General features: G+C 45.2%; 1 protein-coding gene and 1 long non-coding RNA gene across 3 annotated transcripts in view; one reads left to right on the plus strand and one right to left on the minus strand.

The window, feature by feature from the left end:
• The window catches only part of LOC147009185 (uncharacterized), a 64,513-nt gene extending 62,204 nt beyond the window's left edge, over positions 1-2,309 (minus strand). The window contains exon 1 of the long non-coding RNA XR_015053095.1: positions 2,170-2,309. This is a non-coding gene — a long non-coding RNA (uncharacterized LOC147009185). The remainder of the gene's footprint in view (positions 1-2,169) is intronic.
• Positions 1-17,640, plus strand: part of LOC147009184 (uncharacterized) — a 106,274-nt gene that overhangs the window by 67,766 nt on the left and 20,868 nt on the right. For both annotated transcript variants that reach the window (XR_015053094.1, XM_085863360.1), the window contains exons 11-17: positions 2,737-2,823; positions 3,239-3,280; positions 3,495-3,543; positions 14,406-14,477; positions 15,231-15,301; positions 15,455-15,511; positions 16,674-16,922. Coding sequence is in view for 1 of the 2 variants with exons in the window: in XM_085863360.1 (XP_085719486.1) it covers positions 2,737-2,823; positions 3,239-3,280; positions 3,495-3,543; positions 14,406-14,477; positions 15,231-15,301; positions 15,455-15,511; positions 16,674-16,922 (627 nt within the window). In the remaining variant the exon portion in view is untranslated. The remainder of the gene's footprint in view (positions 1-2,736; positions 2,824-3,238; positions 3,281-3,494; positions 3,544-14,405; positions 14,478-15,230; positions 15,302-15,454; positions 15,512-16,673; positions 16,923-17,640) is intronic.

Here is a 17,640-nt window from a genome sequence, read left to right on the forward strand (position 1 = left end):
ATTTTTCTTTGTACTCCTCACCTTTGCGACGCCATACAGTTTTGAAGCCATCAGTTCCAAAAACATTTATCTTGGTCTCATCACTCCAGAGTATGGAGTCCCAGTAGTCTTCATCCTTTTTAGCATGGGCCCTGGCAAATCCTAGGCGGGCTTTTTTGTGCATGGGCTTTTGGAGAGGCTTCCTTCGTGGACGACACCCATGCATGCCATTCCTCTGCAGTGTACGCTGTATTGTGTCACGGGAAACAGTCACCCCAGTTTGGCTTTCTACTTCTTTAGCGAAGTGCAGAGAACTTGCATGGCGATTTTCTTCAGCCCTTCTCATCAGAAGACGCCCCTGTCGAGGTGTTGATTTCCGTGGACGGCCTGTACGTCTCTGTGAGATGGTTGCAGTTCCATATTTGTTAAATTTTTGTATCACTTTTGCTACCGTATTCTGACTGATGAGTAAAGCTTTGCTGATCTTCTTGTAGCCTTCACCTTCCTTGTTTAAAGAAATTATTTTCTTTCTCAGATCTTGTGACATTTCTCTTCCATGTGGTGCCATTGCTGACAGCATGAAATGGGAAGGGGTTTTCTTTGTTAAGTAACACCCTTTTATAGTCACCTATCTGCTGGACATCTGTTTAATGAATAATTAGACTCACCTGTGGTTGAATTATTAATTAGAATTTTGTAGTCTAAAATTTAGCTTTGCTCCTAAGACTTTCATTGGGGTGTACTCATTTTTGCAACATGGTCTTAAATGAATTTGTTTGGAAAATTCCTTCTTTGTGTGTGTGCAAATTAATAAATCTTGTTTGCAATCAATGGTCCACATTTGTGGGAGTATTTTGTAGTATAGTATCCCATAGAAAATGTGGATTCTGAAAGGAAACTAAAGGTTTTCTGACAAATCTGTCGGGGTGTACTCATTTATGTTGAGCACTGTATATATATATATATATATATATATATATATATATATATATATATATATATATATATATATATATATATATATATATATATATATATATATATATATATGTGTGTGTTTATGTTTTTTTAAAGAATCAAGTCTCATGGAAGAACTAAAATGCTGAATGGATCAGGACACAACAGGACAAAAGGAAGAGTACGGAGAAGGGTGGGGACGCTAATAGCTGAATTGAAGTCCAATGTGGAGGGAGACTTTGACAAAACAATAGGTGTAGGGGGAAGCATGAAGGGTATTCTGTTAAGAATCTAAATTCAATCAACTTATCATAAGAGAAAGGTGCAAACTTAACACGATGTCAACTTGAATTGGCTGACTGTAACTGCAATTATTGGTTGATGGTAACTCGAATCGGCTGTAAACAACGTGTGACATGGAAACATCGACAACAATATCACAATCACGTTTTGTTTTCGACTTTGGTTTATAGGTTCCACGAATTAACGTTTGTCTTCGACTTTGAATCATGAACTCTGTCTCTCTCAGCGTCGCCGAGCAAACCATTTGAGTTACATCTTTTGACCTTTGTATTTACCTTAAAAATGATTATACCATTCCTGTAAACTGTGAAACAGAGCTCATTGTAATTACTCATTCTTCATTTACTTGATTAATTTCGCTGCTTGCGGAATGCAAATGCATTCCACTTCATCAAATGGTGTAAAAGTGGAAATTTTTGCGGCGCATCAATATCCGCGCATTTCACATGACAACGGAGAAGCATGAATTTAAAAACGTGCAAATATATTTGTTTTTGTTTTTTTTCGAGAGATTATAATCTTTATATAGATTTTATAATCATATAATCGTCAGTTTTTTCGAGAGATTATAATGATAATTATCAGATTACAGCACCAGATGGTACAAATAATGCATGTGCTGTACGTTTACAGTTAACAGTCGTGCTGCATTGTGTAGCAAGCTACGCACTTGGCCAGCACGTGTCGGGTAGGTCTACGCGTTTCGCAACTACACTATTGTACTTCAGCGTCCACAAATCAACATAAAAGTCGCTTCGGCGTTTTAAGCAAATTTCAAAAGTAGATGAACTTCGATGTTTCTCGAAACCTGCAAGCTTGATTAAAGCAGTGCTACATTGGTTCCGTACAGTTCTTCATAGAATGATGTTTGCTTAACAGTTGGGGCAGCGGGCTTTGGATCCCAGGGTCCTGAGTTCAAATCCCACTCACCTGTTGAATTAATACCAGGTGGGGTGAACTCGGCCTGTCATCCTTCCGAGGTCAGAAAAATTAGTGCCAGCATGCTGGTATACTGTGTCGGAGTGGCGACCCGTCCAGGATTGTGCCCAATAGCCAAGGAGACTGCTTCGGCAGCACCAACGCTCTGCACAGAGTACGTTTCCAATCTCCACCTCCTTCATTCATTCCGTATGATTTGTGCAGAGGATGTAAATCTTAATTTATTTTTTAATAAAATGTTTTTTTGCCTGTTTCTCTTTATTTCTGGTTACATTGCAAGTTATTTTCTCCCAATGTAAACATTCACTGTGGTTTGATATGGATAAAATCATTGAGGTTGTGTCTTCTGCCCTCTCCCAATATTTCAAATGTCACAAACACATTTTCACTTTGCTCATCGCGAAAAATTTCCACTTTTACAGTCTGGTATATAGTGCTTATAGTTATTATGTGTGCATGTAGGATGCACCACATCATCTGCTTGCAGGCTGTAAGCATGCCACAAGAGTAATCCATAAGCACTGTTGTGAAACTCCATGTTTTTGCTTTTGTTGTCAGATTTGGGACTGGGAGGTTATCTCCAAACTTGGAAAAGGACGGTTTGGAATCGTATTGGAAGCAAGGAACGTTCATTCTGATGAAAAGGTACAAGCATACATTTCCTGTTCTTTCCTTTCAGTTTCTTCGAGCAAGACCACAGCTTGTGGAAGAGCATAAACACAGAACAAATCAGAACAATTCAGAAAGAACACAATGGAAAGTGAGAAAACACAGACAGCATGATAGAGGAATACAACAGAGGGAGACTTGGAAAGAAGAACGATAGCAAAAGGGAATTGAAGATTCTCCTGCATCTCCATTTGTCACCTTTATTTCTGTTTGGATGAAGGATGCTTATCTCTTGACGTACAGGCTCCACATTATTGCTGTAAAAGATTCTATGATATGAGTACATCCAACGACAATAGACAAGTAATGTGTATTGTGTGACAAAGATGGATGGCTGTGTGCTGGAAAGCTCACTCAAAAGTTGAAGGGTTAAACTCTTCTTCTCTTTCAGGTTGCTTTGAAGATTGCGCAGGAGGAGTACACGACATCATTTGTAAGTTTGTGTGATTGTTTTGATGACGGTGTTTAGTCTGCTGAACTAATATAGTTTAGATATTTGTCTGTGATGGAGCATGCTGTCCCCCGAGGATGTTGTCTCTCTCGGCGTGAGTTATTTTGTGGTTGTCATTGTGAATTAAGTTAACCATTATACAGCTTATTGAATGAGTTTGTTTCCTTAATCATTACTTTTCATTCTTCTTTTGCAGCTCTTTTATGAAGCTTTATTACTGAGTGAACTGGTCCATCCAAACATTCGTAAGTGTGGTTTTCATTGAAAATTGTAGTTTTCACAAAATAAGTTACAAATTGTACTTTTGTGGCATTCATTTCTCACTTATCACTAAATTATTCAATTTTTTTTTTTGAAGGACTGTCGGACCCCAACGTTTGTGGGTGAACCCCGCGTATTCACGGTTCATAAAATGTGTCATTGGCATAGTCATCGTTTTTCATGGGATTTTTGATTTTCCCTTCTTAATCATGAACCGCCAGGAACCCATCCCTCGATTTTTCCATTGAAACAATGCCCTGACATTCGCGGATTCGACATTCGCGGCATTTTTCAGGAACGTATCCCCTGCGAATGTCAGGGTCTTACTCCACAGCAAATAAAAATCATTGTTGGAGTTTGCAAACACCCAATTGGATTGCTTCGTCCTTCATAGAGACACCCCTCATACTTTTTATGATGCCATGTGTGAACAAAACTGAAAAGTATTTGATATAAAGTGACCATCCATCACAACATTTCATGTTTCAGAGAGACTCTAATAACGAGCCCTGGAGAATCGATTTACATTTTGAGATTAAAATGCAATTTAATTCACCTCATTATTGGTCTTTGAGGTTCGATAGGAAGGTGCAGAGGTAGCACACTGACTTTGAGCTGTCTAGTCTAGGTTCTATTCCCATCCCTGACAATAAAACCATCAGAATGATGCTTTTATGAATGTACATGGTAAGGGCCAAAACAGGACACTTGAACAACCAGAACTCGCCTCGCGTGCTCATTCTGAACAAATATACTCATCGTTAACTGAACACGCTACTATTATGGCCCACTGCTATTATGGCCCATATACCTGTATCATCCATGCACCCGATTACATCACATAAATTGACATTATCCATAGCTTTATTGATTGATTATGTTGGGATATTTAATGACCACTTTTGTGCACAATCAGGCTAAATTGCATCAATGACGGTGAATATGAACATAAAAATTCAAACTGTATTCCCTATAACAAGTCAATCATATGTATAAGGTTTCGTATCGATCTGTTAAGCGGTTCCGGAGAATAAGATTTTTTTTTTTAAACGTTTTTATTTTCAATCCAATATGGCCACCAGGTCACATGACTGATGACGTTATAAGTTTCATTCTGCACTCACATCAGGTTGTAGATCAGATGTATGAAGTTTCAGATTTTTATGCCTCTGCCGACGAAGTCACAGGAGGCGTTATGTTTATGGATTGTCTATCCATCCGTCCGTGCTTCTGTCTGTCCGTGATCGGATTTTGTTACCGTGATAACTTAAGAACAGCTGAAGGGATCAAAGTCAAACTTGGTACAAGTATTATAATGAATCAAAGATGAACTGATTAGTTCATGGGGTCAAGAGGTCAAAGTCAGAGGTCCCGTCAAGTAAAAAATATTTTACCGAGCTAACTTCTAAACCAGTGATGGGATTTTGACCGAACTTCATATGAGCATATATTATGATGCAAAGATGAACTGATTATATTTTGGCATCAAGAGTGAAAAGGTCAGAGTCTGCAATAGGTTTTCGTTTCCCCGATAACTGAGTAACGGCTGAAGGGAACGGTCAAACTTGTTACAAGTATGTATCATGATGTTAAAAGAAACGGATTAGATTATGCGGTCAAGAGGTCAAAGATCAGCGGTCCCGTGAGGTAAAAATTCTGTTACTGCACTAACTTCCAAACCAGTAATCGGATTTTGACCAAACATGGTACAAGTATATGGCCTATTATGATATTGATGGTTGCTGCAGGATGATTCAGAACTGCAGGGCCGACCGGAGTGCTCACTTCCTCAATACCGTCCACAGGCTTGTTGTTGCAGCTTAAATCGCAAGACTGGTACCATCTCAGCTCAAGCTCAAGTATGTTGGCAAGCTCAAGGATGAGAGGGTAGCTGAGGAATTTGTGAACAGGCTGAGTGGGGATTTGGGGTTCTCGGTGATTCAGGGAATCCTGAATAGTTGTCGAGTGCCTTCAAGACCGCCGTCCTTCATGTTACCGATGGATGTCTTGGAACTCACCGTCAGGCAAAGAAGAGCTTTGTCTCTCAAGGGACTCTGGATACCATTGACCAGTCGCAGGGCCAGACTTAATGGCAGAGCTGAGATGTTCAGGTAGTTGAGGCGTAAAACTGTTTGTGCACTAATGGTGGACAAGGAGGCCGATGTGTGAGGAATCTGTGAGGGGGTAGAGCATCACCTGTGGTCAAGTGATTCTCGCCTGCTAACTCTCAAGTCCCAAATATGCGTGCATGCACGCTTCTCTTTTTTTGAGGTGAAAATCCCCCCTACACGGCCTCTATTCGGGTCTACACGCTTATTAAAAAATTTTTCTTGCCACCCTCAGGTCATATTTACACTGGCAAGCGTGTAGGGTGACAATGTTGTCCCATCGAGAGATGTGTCGTCTTTACTCCCGAAAGTCCTTCATCTTCCAACGATCTCCGCCATGGGTCTGGGTACTGTACCGCGTCAATGCGGGTCCCTCCGGTTGATTCGTTCGGCTGCCTGAGTGTGGCGCCACTGACTCTCCCATACCAGAGAAGTACTGTACTTACGTCGCGGTTTACTTGTATTTCAATCGTTTCGTGTCATTGAGACAAGATGGAAGAAGAGTCTGTCCTGACTGATCTTGAAATGGAAGGAGGTGAAGAATTAGACGAGGCATCTGCTGATGTCAGTGGTGGAAAGGCTGAAGAGATATCTGCTGATCGTAGTAGCACTGGAAAGGATGCATTCAGCGATCGTAAGCGACAGTACACCCTCGACGACAGAAAGTCGCTTGGAGAACTTTGTCATAAATTCAAAGCGGACTTCAACCGTGAGGAGGCAGCAGGAAAGTTGATGTATGATAAAAAGAAGAAGAAATACTACGGCCTCTCCCAAAGGAGGGGTTCCTCTCCAGAGCTGTCCGTGAAAAATTTCTATCGTTGAAAAAGACGCCATCATCAGATCCTCGATTTAGAGCGGCTTATCAAGTAGCCGGTCGTGCCTATCATCAGTTTGGAAAGAGCGAAACCGAGGTTGCATTATCCAAGAAGTCGTTTTGAGCCCCTGGTGCTGGTAGGAAGCAGAAAGCCCCAGAGGTCCGTCAGGCCGCATTCGAATGGTTCATCGATGTCCGAGAAAGTCTGAAAGGCAGGCTTCCATGGTCTGTCTTCAAAGCAAAGTGCCAGGAACTTCGTTTCCACATCCGAACTCTTCACTCCACAGTTCAGCAGATTCAAAGCAATCAACGCAAACGCCCGAAGGAGTGTGAAGAAGCGCATTCAGATTGCCAAAGAAAAAGCGCAGAGTTCAGTACGCATCTTGGCATTGTAATGTATGTATTTGAACAATAAAACCCATGTTCTATATTTGTCACATTTCTGGTTTTTCCACCCTGCCCTCTTATTCGGACCTGCACGCTTATTAGACTTTTTTGGATTTTCCACCCCACATGCTTATTCGGCCCTCTACTCTTATTAAAATTTGGAAAATGTTCCACCCTACACGCTTGTTCAGACCCCCACGCTTATTCAGAACTTGAGAGTACAGGGGAATTTGTGCATTGCGTTCCTCCAAGTCCGTCCCTCGGTGTACTGCAGTTGGAGCGGATGGTGATGGGCTCTTGATGGAGGAGTCTGAAGTGAAGGCCCATTGGGCCAGTTACTTTGAGTGGCTGTGCCAGGCTGATCCACTAGTTGTTGAATTGGATGTCAGGGTGTTACTATTTGTATTGCTGACCCTCCAATCAACTGTGACCCACCTTCGTTTGTGGAAATACGGGCTGTGGTGAACCGGACGAAATAGGGGTAAATCTTCTGGGATCTGTGGCATCCATGCTGGACTTGTCAAGGCTGGTGGAAATGCTATATTGGTGGAATTGCATGCAGTTTTATGCTCTTTGAAATACAGGCATAATCCCAACCGACTGGAAGAGGAGCGTTGTCCCTCTCTGGAAAGGGGAGGGTGATCGCCAGGACTGCAACAACTATTGAGGGGTGGCGTTGCTCTCAGTGCCGGGCAAGGTCTTTGCTCGGATAATTCTTGATCGGGTTCGCCACCATCTGCTTGCACATCAGCGCCCAGAGTAGTCAGACTTTACACCAAAGAGGTCAACCATTGACCGTATCCTCACCAAACGAGAACGAGAGTTTCGGACGGAGTTGCTTGCAGCCTTTGTTGATCTCTGCAAAGCATTCAATTCAGTGAATCTGGATGCCCTCTGGAGGATTCTCACTCCTCGTGGGCATCACCAAAACTAATCAATCTGAAGTCTGAACTCTACTCTGGTGCTGAGAGTGCTGTAAGATGTGGTGGTTCCATTCCTGATTATTTCCATTTGTTACTGGAGTTCGTCAGGGGTGTGTACTGTCCCCCACACTTTTCAGTGCTTGTATGGACTGGATTCTGGGGAGGATGTCAGAGAGATGAAACTGTTTGGGAGTGTTATCATTTGGGAGTGTTAAGATCTTTGACCTTGATTTCACAGATGATGCAGTCATCTTTGCGGAGACTCTGGATATCCTTTTTAGGGCCCTCGAGGCACTGGATGAGTAGTCTGAGCCAGTGTGATCACTCCTCATTTTCATAAATGCCAAGGTGAGCTAATGAAAAAAGCCAAGAATTCACAAGATTTTGGAAAAGCGATGATAATAGAAAACCTATACGCCAAGAAAACCTATTGAAAACCAAGACGCCAAGGTGAACAACGAATAGCCAAGATCTTGTGAAAAAAGCCAAGGAGTGGTCACACTGGTCGGAGCCATTGGGATTACGGGTTTCTTGGGTCAAAACTATGATCCAGGCTTTCAATGACATTTTGGATTCTGCTATCTTGTCTGTACCTGTTTGGGGTGAGGATGTTGAGGTTACGGAGTGATTTGCTTACCATGGCAGTGATATTGTTGCGGCCTTGGGTACCGAGAGACCAGCTTATCACTCTGGCAATAATCCCCACTTGTCCTCAGTAGAGCCGGACCTGGGGCCACCGCTCACAATTAACGTTGTGGTGCGGTGGGTTGTTTTAGAACCACGAACGCCACCCAGTTAACCACAAATTCCATTGTCCACCGTCTAATTATGCCGTTTATCGAGAGGTCACATGGTTACCTGAGCGGGGAGCATGCCCTCGGCAAAGCACCAATGTTATCTCGATTAGATTTTAATTAGGGCGGCTGAGCGTTTTAACCGCTGGTGCGTGCCGACTATTTTTGGTCAAATCTGTGGTAATTACCTCCCAGTCTTCCTGGGTTCGGACAATGCTCGACCATTGGAAGGAAAGGATAAACACGGACAGGTTGGAAATCGACAAATGATTTTATTAATAAGAAAATAAATGAATGGAAAAAACTTTTTATTTTCTGAGGTAAATATAGAATAAATTTCAAAGCAAAATCAATCAAAATGCCAGGAAAGAGACAAAGAGCAGATGCTTATCGGGGGTTGACTTACTTCCAGCGAAACACAGACATGGGTATCCAACAGATCATTCTGGGGGGGGGCAGGGGGAAGGAATCGTCTCACTCACCAGAAAGTAGTCGTCCGTGAAGTGAAAACGTCCTGAAATGTGTGTGTGCACGTGTCACGTCCGTCGGTGACTGGTCACACCCACACGCGCACTACACGCTCGCTTGCTCACTTGCAGGCTTGCACACTTCCTCGCTTGCACACTTCCTCTCTGGTTCGCTTCTTCCCTCATGCGCTTCAACTCTTGCTTTCTTTCTCGTTCTCTTCTCCCTCTTCTTTCTCTCGCCCTTTTTACTTCTCTCGCCTCCGCTTTCCTTTCACTTTTCTCGCCTCCGCTTTCCTCCTCAGAATGGACCTCCAATTCGTTTTCTATCTGCGGCCGTCTCTGCGGGCACAGTCCGCCCCAAGCTCAACCTGCCCCACTTGTGCACGGTTACCATGACGACCTGTGCACTCTCAAAAAAGGCAGGCTTCAGAGCTCGTGAAAGAACGTTGCTGAGGAAATATAAGGGCGGACTTCAGAGCTCGCGAAAGAAATGCTGAGGTAAAATAAGGGCGGGCTTCAGAGCTCGCAAAAGAAATGTGTGTAAACGTGTCTGTCGTCAAGAAAAAAGCTTCCCAAAAGAGAGGGGATCTATCCTTTACCCTTCTCAATTCATCACATGTAAGATCCCATTAGACATGGGGATGGGGCTAATCTGAACATGCATGAAAGGAAATAACTGTCTGAGGACCTGGATGTGTGGATACAGTCATCCAACCGGATTCTGAAATCGGTAACAATATTTACGTCTCCGCTGGCTGTGAGCCAGAAGTCAATGGACGTCTGGGTTGGGCCAGGGCAGTCATGGACTAGATCATGGGGTGTGGTGTTGTCGGTACCTGTCAGGTCAGGTCAGGTATGGGAGCATGTGCCAGAACAGCGCGTCGCTGCGTCCACTTTCCGCCGGTACTCCAGGGGCCTCCGTCTGGCCATCCCCCAGGCAGATGCCAGGCCCATCCCCATCTCCTTGAGATGATGGTCAACCTGCTGCAACCACGAGGCACGTGATCGACCCACTGGCCTCCTCCACTCATGAGACTCCCTCGCTGAGAGAATCTGATGAGCAGGATCAGCGTCAGGAAAACGAGCCACATATCCATACAGCCGCAACTGACGCTCACGGACTATGCAGGTAACAAATCTCATCCGAGTCTCTCTCAGCAACCGCTCGTTGGACACAAAATCCGACCAGCGATAGCCAAGGATTCTCCGAAGAGACCTGGTACCAAAGGAATTAAGTCTCCGTCTCAGATCCTTGGTCAGAGTCCAAGTCTCGCACCCATAGAGCAAGACTGGAAGTACCAAGGACCTGAAGACTCGGACTTTCGTCCTCCCGCACAGGTACCGGCAGCGCCACACCCCATGATCCAGTGAATCCATGACTCCCCAGGCCCGACCCAGACGTCTATTGACCTCTGACTCGCAGCCAGCAGAGACATGAATATCACTGCCAAGGTAAGTGAATCTCTCCACGACCTCAACGTCCTCACCACAAACAGACACAGACAGGACAGCAGCATCCAAGATGTCACCGAAGGCCTGGATCTTAGTTTTGACCCAAGACACCCGTAATCCCAACGGCTCCGACTCCTCATTCAGCACCTCGAGGGCCCCCAAGAGGATGTCTAAAGTCTCCGCAAAGATGACTGCATCATCTGCAAAATCAAGGTCCGAGATCTTGACATTCCCAAACGATGCACCGCAACTTGATCTCTCCGACATCCTCCCTAAAATCCAGTCCATACAAGTGCTGAAAAGTGTGGGGGCAAGTACACATCCCTGACGAACTCCAGTAACAACTGGAAATAAGTCAGAGATGGTACCACCACACTTCACAGCACTCTCAGTACCAGAGTAGAGTTCAGACATCAGATCGATCAGTTTTGGTGGCACCCCACGAAGACCAAGAATCCTCCAGAGGACATCCCGATTCACTGAATCGAACGCTTTACAGAGATCAACATAGGCTGCAAACAGCCCCTGCCGAAACTCTCGCCTGCGTTCGGTGAGGACACGAAGTGCAAGGATATGGTCAATCGTTGACCTCTTTGGTGTAAAGCCTGACTGCTCTGGACGCTGGTGCTCAAGCAGATGGTGGCGAACCCTATCAAGAATTATCCGAGCAAAGACCTTGCCCGGCACTGAGAGCAGCGTCACCCCTCGGTAGTTGTTGCAGTCTTGGCGATCACCCTTCCCTTTCCAGAGAGAGACAACAAGGCCCCTCTTCCAGTCAGTTGGGATGATGCCTGTGTTCCAGGCAGAGCACAAAACTGCATGCAACGACACGAGTGCAGCATTTCCACCAGCCTTGAGAAGTTCGGCATGGATGCCACAAATCCCTGGAGCTTTGCCCCGTTTCAACTGGTTCACCGCAGCCCGTGTTTCCACAAGTGAAGGTGGACCACAGTTGATTCGAGGGTCAGCAACAGGGATTGTAACACCCTTGATGTCCAACTCGACAGCTGGGGGATCAGCCTGGTACAACCGCTCAAAGTAACCGGCCCAGCGGGCCTTCACTTCAGACTCCTCTGTCAAGAGCCTACCACTCTCTGCTCGAACTCTAGTGCTCCGAGGGATGGGCTTGGATGAACGTAATGCGCGAATTCCCCTGTAAGCGGGACGAGAATCACCTGTCCACAGGTGATGCTCTACCCCCTCACAGATTCCTCGCACATAGGCCTCCTTGTCCACCCTCAGTGCACGTACAGTTTTACGCCTCAGCTCCCTGAACAGCTCAACTCTGCCATTCAGCCTGGCCCTGCGACTCTGGTCAATGGTATCCAGTGTCCCTTGAGAGACAAAATTCTTCTTTGCCCTGCGGTGAGCTCCAAGGCATCCACCGGCAACATCAAGGACGGTGGTCTTGAAGGCGCTCAACAACTCTTCAGGACCCCCTAAAGCACCCAGACCCCCAAGTGTCCACTCAGCCTGTTCGCAAACTCCTCAGCTACTCTCTCATCCCTGAGCTTGGCAACATCCAGCCTAGGTTGGGATGGTACCATTCTCCAGGATTTAAGGTGCAGCTTTGGAGTTGCTACAACAAGCCTGTGGTCAGTATTGAGGAACTGAGCACTCCGGTAGACCCTGCAGTTCTGGATCATCCTCCAACGACCGTCAATGAGGACATGGTCAATCTCCTTTGCCACACCGCCAGCGTTGGAATACCAAGTCCAGCGATGAGCTTGTGGGCGCTGAAACCATGAACCAGCCACCCTAAGTCCATGACTTCTTGCAAAGTCAAGGATCTTAGTGCTATTCTGGTTCATAGCTCTTGACCCATGGGGACCAACACACACCTCATAATCATCCCTATCAGTTCTAGTCGATGCATTGAAATCCCCCAAGACGAGAAGTGTATCTCGTCTGGGGCACTGATCAACCACAGACTCGAGTGTGGCGTAGAATGCATCCTTCACGGTGAGATCACTCGCCTCAGTCGGAGCATAAACAGAGACCAGGGAAATGACACCTAAGGAGTGACGAATCCTTAATCTCATAATACGCTCGTTGACCGGTGTTACCTCAATTATCATTGGGGTCAGCTTATTGGACACAGCTACAGCAACTCCTTGGGTATGGTAACCATCAGAGCGACCAGACCAATAGTAGGTGTAACCACCCACCATTATCTCGCCGCAATCCTGTCTCCGAACCTCAGAGAGAGCTGCAATCCCGATGTCCAAACGCTTGAGCTCAGATGATAACAGAGACAGGTGATCATCCTCTCTTAGGGATAGGACATTCCAGGCACCCACCCGAAGGGACCGCCTCAGGTTAACCCAAGGAGACCGCCGTCTGGTGGACGACACCTCAGCACCACTCCGACACACTCTCCCGCAATCTGACCCAGGGATGTTACCCCGTGGTTTCCCTCCTATCAAAGATTGGGGGTCCCGAAGGCTTTGCCCCAATCCCGTCATCCGGTGAGCTGCCCTGCGAAGGGAAGCTGCACAGGATGTACTCCCACGGAGTGGGTTTTCAGATTTTTTTGCGTTTTTGCGTTTTGCGGAATGAAGGGTTTTACGGTGGCCGGAGTGCAAATCCTGCCACCAACCTCCTAATAAGAAGTAACCCAACTGCAGGAGGACGTCCGCAGACACAGTTGGGCACTAGATATGGATGGTCGTTGGCTCACAAGGAGCTCCTCCGCCCTTTGACAGGTTTTGTTTTTAATCCTGCTGGGTGTCCATATCCAAACACCCTCCTCACCAGAAAACCTGGTGGGGGAGACGGTTTAATCGCCGACAACCCGACCATGGAACAGGTTAGTACAGGTTTACATGGTACCTGTGCAGGAGGAGGAAAGTCCGAGTCTTCAGGTCCTTGGTACTTTCAGTCTTGCTTTACGGATGTGAGACTTGGACTCTGACCAGGGATCTGAGAGGGAGACTTAACTCCTTCAGTACCAGGTCTCTTTGGAGAATCCTTGGCGATCGCTGGTCAGACTTTGGGTCCAATGAGCGGTTGCTGAGAAACTCAAATGAGATTTGTTACCTGCGTAGTCCGTGAGCGTCAGCTGCGGCTGTATGGACACGTGGCTCGTTTTCCTGATGCTGATCCTGCTCACCAGATTCTCTCAGCGAGGGAGCCTCGTGAGTGGAAGAGGCTAATGGGCTGAACACGTGCCTCGTGGTTTCAGCAGGTTGATTAGCATCTCGAGGAGATGGAGATGGGGATGGCCAGGCATCTGCCTGGGGGATGGCCAGACGATTATGTGTTATATTGTTTTGTGATATTGTTATTGTAGAGGTTATGTGACGGCGATACTGTTAACTACTCTCTTGTCAAAACCAACATCATCCCTCTCTTGTTTAATACCTTTTTTAGACTGTGGTTTGTCATCCCTACATTGCTTTTTTTTTTAGCATAAATAGTTTTATTCACTTGTCACAATAGTTCTCATCAGCTGTTTGCCTTTTCCGAAGTCTACCATCCATGAAGTATGATTCGTACATATACTACCTACATAACGCCTCCTATCCCATATCATTCGTTCATATACGACCCACATAACATCCCCTCTGTCCCCATCCTTGTTTGCACCATGAATATACTGGTCTGAACCCTGCCACCAATCTCCCTCCTTCCACCCACACCCACCCATTATAATTTAACAGATGTACTTATAAGTGATGGGGCAGTGCTGATTGCTGCTGCCCCAATCATTGCAGGCAACATCATAATGGTGAAAGGTCTATTTCCAGCTCTACCAGTTGATTACATGTCATTGAAATGGTCACAAATTCACACATAAAGTGTACAATGTACATCTTGATATAATGTTTAATGGTATTTTCCTTTCGGTGAGTTTACTATTTCATCTTAACTTGTGCTCCATGATCTTGTCTCCCTACAGTGAAGTTGCTTGATGTATACAACTGCCAATTTCACAATGAAGTGTTCCTCATTTTGGAGTTTATTGATGGAAGTGAGTTTTCTCAATTTATTTTACTGAAACTCTCTTAACGTTTGTGTGCATCAAGTCTTCTTTCACTTGAGCAGCCAAATTATTTAGTGACAAGAAAATACAACCTGTGGTTTCGCTGATGGCAATATTAGGACCGGGGGCAGGTAAGGGTGGGAGGTGAGGGGGAGCGAGGAGGTGTGGCGGAGCGAGGAAGGGGGTGTGAGGAAGTGGGGGGGAGTGAGGAAGTGGGGGGAGAGCGACGTCTCACCACATGTCGATATCCACTCTGGGAGTGGGGAGGCAGCAAGGAGGATTGGGGAAAAAGGGGGTAGTGTGGAGGGGAAGGGGCTGTTCTGTGTTCTGGACATGCATTGGTTCAGGGGACTTAATGGAAAGTGGTGGCCAGGGGGGGGCGGGGGGGACTGGTCCCCTTATGCTGGTATTAGTACAGCATTGAATGAAACTGGGTACATCAAAGCAGCACGTTCAAACTGGTCACACTGAACAATGCTGGGACACCGCCTCGAGACATCGGGCGTGGAGGGCTGTGGGAGGAGGTAAGCGTAAGGGAAGGGGAAGGGAAGGAAGAGCTTTTTCCTTTAATTTCTCTTTCTCTTTCTCTCTCTCTTTTCCTTGCTTTTATTCAACTATGGCCTGATGTCACCTGTTATCTTTTCCTTTCCTCGTGTTTTTTTTCTCAAAAATGAAAATATTCATTGCTTTGCACTTGTATGTTTCTGTAGAAAATGTCTAATGGAGTCTTTATGTGTGCAGTTTCACTGGAACACTACCTTAATTTGTGGGGGAATCTTTCCGAAAATCAGGCACGGCCTCTCATGGTCCAGGTGAGCTGAAAGAGCTTTTAGCCTCCGCGTGATTTTGATGACTTGTTTTGAAATACAACACGACAGAAAGCATAACATTCGAAAAATTGTAAAATCTTAACAATTGCAAATAAACGTGTGTCCACCTTACAATATTTTTTGATCTACTTCCAGATGGCGTCAGCTGTTGGATACATGCACAAGCAAAACATCGTGCACAGGGATATAAAGGTAACAAACTGCACCATCGTAGATTGTGATGCGTGCTGTATAACACTGCAATGAAAACCATTTTTGTGCAGCACCACAAAGGAGGCCTAATCACTCAATTGTGAAGAATCACTTAAAAATTCTAGTATCCGGATCCAGATCTGGAGCTGAACCAAAATCTCATCAATTTGTCCTCGTCACACACCCAACCTGTCCACCAAGTTTCGTCCAAATCAGTTCATACCTTTTTGAGATATTGTACTCACAGACAAACAGACAGACAGGGGTGGAAACATAACCACTCACTGTCGGAATATGTATTTAATTTTCATATCTATCTTCACATTTACATTGTGAAGATGTTGTTGCACATTTTCTCTCTGCAAGTTTGCCAATTCCTCCGATGCTGATTTGCATCCTATTGGTTTATACCAAGTTCTGGCGCCACTCTTCTTGTATTCTCAAAATTTGCCTTCTTGAAAAACAATAGCCTCACTCACGCTCCCTTCCCAGACTGTCAGCCATATTTGGATTATTACTTTGGGAAAGGTCGAACTCTTCACTCCTCATGGAATAGTTTACAAATTGGATTGGAAATTGATAAGGGACTCCATCTGTATATTCTTTATCTGTTCCGCCCTTTCCCTGTTCTTGCACCCAACGTATCTATCCCCAGGCAAATTATAACCACGGACAATCAATACTCTCACCTTATCACAGGCCTTTCTGAATTCATGAACCATGAACCTCTTTCCCTCACACCAGGAGTTTGAAAAATCAATCTTATGAATACCTCACCACTCTTCCATCCCTCGTTTCTATCCACACAGAACCCTCCACATCACCCCTATCTCGTGATATATAACTGTCCTTTACGCAGATTCTTACACCTCCTCCTATTTTCCCTTTCCTGTCACAACTGTACATCTTGTAGCCTTTCCAGTTCTATCTTCCAACTGTTCTCCTCATTCAACAAAGTTTCACTTGTTGTAGCTCGAGCATTCAAACTCCTCGCTATTTCTCTGACTTCCAGCTCCTTCACCTTATTGTTTCAACTCGTTGTGTTGGTGAAAGATATTTTTGACTTTTCCTTTCCTGAATTTTTTTTTTTTTGCCTGCCTGCATTTATCATCCGATGTTTAATTTTTCTTTTAAAACCACTTGATTTCTGTATCTTCTTCAGCTTGCAAACGTCCGTTGCCGCCATCCCTTGCAAGAAGCTATCAGAACCGTGAAGATAATAAACTTTAGCTTTGCCACATTTTTCACGCCGGGTGAAAAGCTTTATGACATCTGTGGCACACCTGAATATATGGCGCCAGAGATCTTCGGCCGTGGATACCAAAGTCCTCCAGTTGACGTGTGGGCACTCGGCATCCTCTTCATAAACTTATTCATTGGACACAAACTCAATGGCTGCGGTATTATTGACGTGAGTATAGTTTGTCATGGCATCATTATCACAAACTTGTGTCATCATTATTGTGCTCAGAGTTGCCTTTTGAACAAAATCAAAAGGAAGACGAATTACTGCACTGCAGTCCCAAGAAAGAAGCCAGACATAACAATACACACACACACACACACACACACACACACACACACACACACACACACACACACACACACACACACACACACACACGTACACACACACACGTACACACACACACGTATACACACACACACACACACACGTATACACACGTATACATCAAAAAACACACAAACACAGATATTGTTACGGTTGTGGAAATTCGCATTACACCATAAAGGGTCCTCAGGTGAGATATATCGGTAAGTTCATGTGTAGTTAGCCCAAACCCGTTTTATCGAGGGAATATATGTGATCCATTCGGGCTGCGATTCTTCAGTTAGTCGTTTTTCTTTTGCTGTCGTTAATTTGGTGCAAGAACAACAACGAACATCGCCACAACCAACATCTCAACGATCACGCCATTCACTACATGACGCCAACAATCACGCCATTCACACCACGACGCCACCTTCCACAACTATGCTACCACATCTTCGCCACTCGCCATTCAACGAGCACCGTGCAGTCACGATCTCTGCGGGACGGATGAAAGGAGCGGAATGGCAGCTTGAATATCTCCCGCCAAGATCTCCCACCCAAAACGCCTGCGCTT

This window comes from Eptatretus burgeri, chromosome 17 (assembly GCF_056783735.1).
Source record: "Eptatretus burgeri isolate ZD-2024b chromosome 17, Ebu_testis_v1, whole genome shotgun sequence".
Lineage (NCBI taxonomy): Eukaryota > Metazoa > Chordata > Myxini > Myxiniformes > Myxinidae > Eptatretus > Eptatretus burgeri.